At 59.1% G+C, this 7,696-nt stretch overlaps 1 protein-coding gene across 1 annotated transcript; it reads right to left on the reverse strand.

The window, feature by feature from the left end:
* Nucleotides 1-3,069: 3,069 nt before the first annotated feature.
* On the reverse strand, nucleotides 3,070-7,355 carry LOC123323703 (homeobox protein engrailed-1). The gene is made up of 2 exons (XM_044912169.1): nucleotides 6,506-7,355; nucleotides 3,070-3,386 (listed from the first exon to the last, which is right to left on the reverse strand). The coding sequence occupies exons 1-2, from the start codon at nucleotides 7,353-7,355 to the stop codon at nucleotides 3,070-3,072; spliced, it is 1,167 nt and encodes a 388-aa protein (XP_044768104.1).
* Between the last annotated feature and the right edge of the window lie 341 nt (nucleotides 7,356-7,696).

Raw genomic sequence — 7,696 nt, forward strand, 5'->3', positions numbered from 1 at the left:
GTTTTCTCCACTGAACAAAGAAGAAAATTCTCTTCGCCCATAGGGGTTGGAATATAAAAGGAGATATGGGGAAGAAATCAAATTACATAATAATAACAGATCCATAAGCTTTACTAATACAATCTTAGGGAGGGGTCATCACCTCCTCCTTCTCCCCCAGGGTTGAGGGGAAGAGCTCTTGGCTTTGACCTCCTGAGAGTGGTGAAGAGGAGCCTTAAGAAACAGGATGGCTCCTGGCCTTGGCCCCTGCCCCAGCCTCTAGATCGGGTGGTCTCGAAGGGCTTAGGTACCCTAAGGGCCACCGTGATGAAAGGCAAAGAAAGGGTAGCCCCATTTCCAGGCACTCAAAGGATCAGGTTCTCTGTAGAGCATAGCGCCCCCAACACCACATCAGGAGGTGGCCAGGACCCTTCCTGATGTTCTGAGCTCTGTGGATGAGGGGAAGAGGACCCTGGGCTCCAAGTCTCAGACCCTCTAACCTGAAGCCCTGGAGAGCCTGAAGATCCTGAGCCCCCTTCCCCACCAAGAAAGGCAAAGGACGTACATCCAACCACCAGAAAACCATTTTTGGGGGCCATCCGAAGGAAGGGCCACCCCTGGCCTCTGCTTCCAACTCTTCACTCAAGGAGTGGGTAAGCACCCATTATGTGCAGAGGTTAGCCTACACACCCCAAGAAGGCGTGAAGGGGAGGAAAAGATTTACTGCAATAAGGTTGGGAACCCATGGCAATATCAAATACGCTCTCCAGCTCCAGGCCATTGAACCTCAGGCTCCCAAACCCTTGAGCAGGGACTTGGAGCCTACTAGCCCTGTCACTTCCCAGGATATAGGCCCAAATCAGCGGGAAGTTTCTCAAGGAAAAAGGCAGAATGACCATTCTCACTTCTCACAAAATCAATCCTGCAAAAACAACAGTTAAGAAACTCAAGGGAATAACACAGAAACAGAGTTCCCATGCATGCACCAGCCCCACAAACACACCTGCAGGCATTCTGGTGTGCAAACACTAATGGACACATGTACATACACCGCAAGCTCACAAACATCCAAGTGTGCATCTAATTACAGAGAAATGAACACCCAGTGAGCACAACACTCAGACATGCAGGGACACACGAAACCAGGTAGCTCCTCAGATGCACCTACATTTGCACGTGATCACATATGCACATGAGTCTGCAAGGACACCTACATATCTAGCCACACACGGACAGGTACATACACATATTTCAGAAGACAGGAAGAAAGGAGAAAAGGAGGATTTACCATTAAAAAACAAATCCTGGACAAAAGGGACCTTCCTTTCCTCCTCCTAGTCCCTGAAGGTAGGGGGCCCAGTGCCTGCCCAGGAAGGGAAGGCCCCAGGGTCAGGGGCAAGAGTGCAGACATTTCCCTCTGGGAAGTCCACGTGCCCTGAGGGTTCAGAAGGCTTGTGTCTGTGCCTCCACCCCCCTCAAGCAGGAAGCAAACCTTTGTTGGCATTCGGAGAGTGATCCCGCTTAGGTTTTGGGTCTGGGCTAGGCAGGCCTGTGCCCACGTGGGAATTCCGGCCCCAAAATGATCCCAGCAGCATCGCTTCTCAGCATCCAGGCCTCTTCTCCCTGGGCTATGCGGGACCAAGAGATCCGGGCCAGGAGAGGCTCCAAGGGCCGCCCTCGACCTGCGGCTTCGCGAACGGAATCACTTCTCCGAACTAAGAGCGGTGAAGTCCCGGCGGCCTAGAGACCAGGCCCAGAGGCCCGGCTGAAGAGCCCCTCGCCCTCGTGGGCAGCTCAGCCCTGGAGGCAGCCCCTCACCTCTGCCGGCCTTGGGAAGGCCTTGCGCTTCTGGAGGGGAAAACCTCAAGCAAAACCCGCATGGGGTTGTAAGGGGAGGAAGGACAGAAAAGGGAAAGGTGCAGGCCGAAGCAAGGAGCGGGGCAGGGTGAGCAGGAGGAGGGCAAAGCCAGGCTGGGCCTGGGCCAGCACAGGGAGCAGCCAGACGCCCTGGCAGTGTTTCCGAAGTCAGGACTGGGGTTTGTTGTTTTTTGTTTTGTTTTGTCTTTGGGCTCCTTTGGACGCCATCAGAGACCAGGAGTGGGCCTCCGGACCCTCCAGACCGGGACCTACCCGGCTCTGGGCCGCCTCTACCGCGGCGCGCTCGTCTTGCCCCCGGTACTCGTTGTGCGGTGATCGGAAGGCCGGGCCGGGCCGCCCGGGGCTCGCCGCCCGGTGTGTGCGCGATGCGCGCGGGGCCCTCGCGTGCCCTGCGCCCACGCCCTTCCCGAGCCCGCAAGGAGGAGGGCCGCCAACGGCTCGTGAGCACAGTGTACACTTTATTTCAGACTACAGGTTTCTGAACATAATAAAATCTTTGGCTTGTAGCGGCGGTTCAGTCTCGCAGTCTGTGGGGTCGTATTTCTCAACAAGTCTCCGGAAAACGAAAGGCGAGCAGGACAGACCGACAGAAGGGGCTGGGGAGGCGGGGAAGAGGCGAAGGGCAGACACGCGAGGAAACACACTCTCACGCACACAAAGAAAAGTCCCAGAGAAATGAGGGCCAGCGATGCGGGGCGGGAGGCACCGGAGAAGCAACAACATTCAAAAGAAAAAAGGCAATGAAAACGAAACTGGGCAGGGGGCAGCGAGGCGGAGGTGGGGGATAAAATAATTATAATAATTATAATAATTATAACAATAATAATAAAGGAGATTAATAAAAAGTCCAGCAAATAGAGATCGCTACACATATTTCTTTTCCTTACCTGAAATTAAATATATACAAGGTCGTAAGCGGTTTGGCTAGATAGAGCTTTAAGGAGTTCGCAGTTTCGCCCCTTATACTGTGAACAGAGAATAGATCTTATTTTTCGATAGCACCTGTCCGAGTCTTTCTCCCTTTTTAAAAATGTTTCGTTCAAACGTGACTCTCCATTCTGAGAATCTCTCTCTCTCTTCCCTGTTGCTCCCTCCCTCCTGTGCGCGGATTCTTTCTCCCCCGGCGTGGGGCCGGCCGGGCGGCGGCGGCGGCGATGCCAGGAGGTGGCGCGGGCGCGGCGGCCGGACCGCGCGGCCCCAGCCGGCGGGCGGCTACTCGCTCTCGTCTTTGTCCTGGACCGTGGTGGTGGAGTGGTTGTACAGTCCCTGCGCCATGAGGTGCAGCGCCAGGCCGTTCTTGATGCCCGTGGCTTTCTTGATCTTGGCGCGTTTGTTCTGGAACCAGATCTTGATCTGGGACTCGTTGAGGCTGAGCTCCTGGGCCAGGGTCTGCCGCCGCTGTTCCGTGATGTAGCGGTTCGCCTGGAACTCCGCCTTGAGTCTCTGCAGCTGCTCGGCCGTGAACGCCGTCCGCGGCCGCTTGTCCTCCTTCTCGTTCTTCTTCTTCTTCAGCTTCCTGGTGCGCGGACCTGCAGCGGCGGAGAGGGCCGGGTGGGGGTGGGGACGGAGGGCAGAGGGGAGGGGGGAGAGGGCAGAGGAAGCCGTGAGAATTGCAGAGCCTAGCGGGGATGGCGCCCCGCGCTTCCGGGGCGATAGCCGAGGCCCTGCTGCGCCCCTGGCTCCCTCCCGCCGACTAGCCCCGAGATCAATCGCCTGGCTGCTGGGGTCGCCAAGTTCTCTGGGGGGCCAGAAGGGCCGCGGAGGAAAACCGGCCGAGCTTGTCCGTGCATCCCACACCCCAATTCGCGGAACCAGAGAGCAGCGTGCCACGCTTAAATCCCATAATCCAAGATGGAGAGGTATTTGGAGCCCCATCCGGTGGATCCCAGAGTTGGAGGTCAGGGGCCTGCTGTCTTCACAGCCCTGGAATAAAAAGAGGCTCAAGCCTGGGCCAGTGAAGACACCGGGCAGGACTGCCCTGAGGGAATGGCCAGCCTGCAAACTAATCCTCCCTTCCTCCTCAAGAAGCGCACCTACGCCCAGCACTTACGATGATAAGATCCCCTCTGCTTGTAGCTACTGACCCCAGAAAACAGGGGGATAGGGAGGGGACTGTGAGGGGCTTGCCTAGATCCAAAGTCTTTGGTGTATGTTCTCTGGGCTCCTCCTTTCTCTTTGGCCTAAAGGAAGCCCTTTTTAGGGTCCCAGGGAGACATTAACCACCCCCTTCTCTGAAGGCAGAACAAGGCTTTCACCCAGTTGCACACCTTACCCACATGACCCTGGTCTCCAGGGTTCTCTGCTTTGCCCCTTGGATGGTGCCAGTAAGAAAGAGAGGACCCTCCCCATTCCTCCACCTAGCTGTACAGGCAAGGTCTCCCTTCTCTCTCTTTCGAACACATAAGCTGCAGTTTCAGGATTGAAAAGTCCTGTATAACAAAAACAGGCCAGATATGCTTCCCTTGCCCATCGATGACATTTGCAAGGAGACTCCATCGGTCCTCCCCCCATTCATGAGCAAAATATGGGCAGAGGGAGAGAGACGGAGGGACAATGTGGACAGAAATCGGTGCTTTGCCCCTAAGACGGATATGGGAAGAGGCCCCAGCAAATCTCCCCAAGAATGTGAAGATTCTCCCAAAACCTAGTGTGGGAAGAGAGCTGCTGTGAAGCCCAGCCCTGGAGAGAGGAGGGGGAAAGAGGAGACAGCCTTTAAAGCTGTTCCTCAGCCTCAGACCCAAGTTTTCCGGCATTTACTTGGTGGGGCCCTGTCGTGGTTATGGGAGCTTCCTGAGCCATGTTAAGTCCCTGTCCGGCCTTTTAATATCAGAAACTGTCTGGAAAGAAGGGTCTTCACCAGCATCTCCAAACCTAGCAACAGAGGGGCAAGCTGGGCTGCTTGGCTCCGCGGACAGGCCAGCGCCTGGGGTCACCAGCTGTCCTGTGACAAAAGAGTCCAGGCCTGGCTGACTGCAGCGACTCAGGTCTGGGCTGAGGTTCGTCTCCTTGAACTGCCCATGCAGGGGACGGGAGGAGCCCGTCCCCTGCCTCCCCTGGCACAGAAGAGGGAAAGCGGCCAAGAACAAAGGCAAGGCCCACTCCTAAGCGCCTTGCGGAGAAAACTGAGAGGTGGGGTGGGGAGGAAGGACGGCCTTGGTTTAGATTAATAATTAGCTGAGCGGGCAGAGATGGCCCAGGAAATGTGCACATCTCCGGAAAGGCCTCGCTGTGCGTTGTGCGTCCGGGATGTTGTGAGAGTGTTGTTGTGTATGTGTGTGCAGAGGCACGGATACTTGTAATAAAATCGTAGCCTCCTGGCCAGCCTGAGCCGCCCAGCCTGACAGCTCAATCACTCTATCCATCAGGCGAGTCAATCAAAGCAGCTTTTCGGAGGTTCAGGGAGCCCGACGTGTCAATAACGGGGCTCGAGATGGCGGGGGCTGATAGCGCGCATCGATCCGCGCCCGGCCGGCAACCGTGGGGAGGCTGGACACCAGCCGGAGTAGAGCGGCGCATGGCTACGCTGTGCCCGGCCTCCTACGGGACCCGGGTGCCCAAAACACCAATTGTAGGCCAGAACCCCTGCCGTCCTCCTCGCCGCGCCCACGGGCCTCTCTGGCGCTGCCGACCCCGACCCGGGAGGCGGGCAGGCCCCAGCCTCCTCTCCTGGGGCCTAAGACTGTCCCAGCGCAGGTCTCTCGGCCTCGGGGTTTCCAAGCGCGAGGAACACGCGAGGAAAGGGCCGAAGGAAGTCGAGAAAAACAACTTACAGCTGGCAGAAATCTGCTAACTGGCAGATACAGGGAAGAAAGGAGTGAAAGAAGGAGAAAGGGCAGGGCCGGGGGGTGTGCGCGCCGCGCCACGGAGAAGCTGCCGAGGAGGCTGCCAATCATGCCCCGTGCCCCCGCGATCTGGCCCGAGCCTGACCGGTCTCCTCTCCACTCCCACTGTCTGTGAGCTCTAGAGAACCAGGAGCCAGGGCTCTCTCGGCACCGACCGTTTTGGCAACCATCTTTCCCTGGATTCTACCCACCCGGGTCAGACTCCCTAGCTTACCCGGCCTGGGGAAGAGGCACGGCTATCAAAGGCTTTTTTCTCTCTTTCCGTGTGTCCTCCAATCTATCTCACTGTAAATGAACTCGCCTCAGAAAATGTCGAGATGGTGTTTGTGTTTGCAAGAACACAAGGTGACGATTATTTCTCTGATCAGAGCCTGGCTCCATTTCGGCCTCCGCAGGACCTGGCTAGAGGGATTTCAGACCCAGACCGCTAGGCCCACCTTCCCGCCTGCTCTAAACACCTCTCTCCCTGGAAGAAAAATCAATGGCTGATTGTGTTTTTTCTAAGAATAATAAAGGTAAAACACAAAGAAGGCCCGAGGGGCTCGGAGTTCAACACCGAAGGAAGGATCGAGACTCGAGCTTCCCGAGCCAGGAGCTGTAGCCTCTCGAGTGGTGGCCACAGAGGCCAGGAGCGCAGGACTGGGGGCACACCCGGCTGTGACTGGGACGGGGGTCAGGAGGAAGCAGGCGTGAGAGAAGAGAGCACCCAAGGCCGGGTCTGCTCTCCCCAGCACAGCGGCGGCTGAGAGTTCTGGGGGCGTCCACGGGCCCGAAAGACATGGCGCAGCCCGGGGTTGGGTACTCACCGGAGGACGGGCGATCGGAGTAGCGCGTGCAGTACACCCAGGCGGGCCATACGAGGGGCTGCTGCGAGTCAGTTTTGACCACGGGCCCGCCGTTGGCTGAGCCCATAAGCAGGATGGCGGGGTTGCCATGCTCCGGGTACTTGGCACCCTGCGCACTAGGGCTCCCCACGCCGCCTCCACTGCCGCCGCCGCTGTCCGAAGGCTTGGCCGCTGCCGCCGCCGCCACGGCCGCCGCGGCCGCCGCGGCCGCCGGGTTCCCGGCTTTAGACGCACCCGCACCACCGCCGGCGGCTGGCGGAGAGCCGTCGGGTGGGCCACAGTTCACGTCCGGGGCGCATAGGAGCGAGGCGGCGCCCGGCGCCCGCGTGCCCAGAGGATGGACAGGGTCTCTACCTGCGCCCGTCTGGCCTCTGTCACGCTCGACCCGGCCTCCTCCTGCGCCTCCTCCGGCCGCCGCTGCCACCAGGAGCTGCGGCGGCGGCTGCTCCTTTTTGCAGCCGAAGTCCGGCCTCAGGATGTTGTCGATGAAAAAGTTGGTGGTGCGGTGCAGCTGGGCCGCGGGCTGCGGCTGGTGAGCAGGCGCCGCGAGATGCTGCGGCGGCGGCGGCGGCGGGGGCGGGGGGTGCGGGGGGAGGTGCGGGTGGTGGGCCAGGGGCGGCAGGCAGGGCGCCGCGGGCGGCGAGGGGGGCGCGGGCTGCGGGGACACGGGCACGCTGTCTCCATCGCTGCCGCTGCTGCCGCTGGCGCCGGGGCTCAGGCTCAGGCTCAGGCTGCCCGGGGCCGGCGCCACCGCCGCCGTGCCGAGGCCCGAGTCGCGCTGACTTTTAGGTTCCGGCTGCTGTTCTTCCATGCTCGGCCGCCCCGCCGCCCCGGCCGCCGCGCCGGCCCCCGCCCCCCCCGCTTCGCTCCCCACCCCACTTTGCCAGCGGCCCGTGGGGGTGCGCGGAGGAAGGAGGCCGGCGAAGCCCCAGCGAAGGCACGGGGCGGGTGCAGGAAAAAAAAAACCCAGGCGTCTGGCCGGGATCGCTCGCTCTTATCGAGCAGATAGATCTCGCTGTCTCTCCCTCTCTCTAATTTGTAGACATCCAGATATGGAGACACTTGGCTATTTCTTTTTTTTCTTTCTGCAACCAGATTCAATGATTTGTTTTAAATGGGGAGTAAGCCACGGCCAAAAAAAGAAAACAAAAA

This window comes from Neomonachus schauinslandi, unplaced genomic scaffold (assembly GCF_002201575.2).
Source record: "Neomonachus schauinslandi unplaced genomic scaffold, ASM220157v2 HiC_scaffold_250, whole genome shotgun sequence".
Taxonomy (NCBI): domain Eukaryota; kingdom Metazoa; phylum Chordata; class Mammalia; order Carnivora; family Phocidae; genus Neomonachus; species Neomonachus schauinslandi.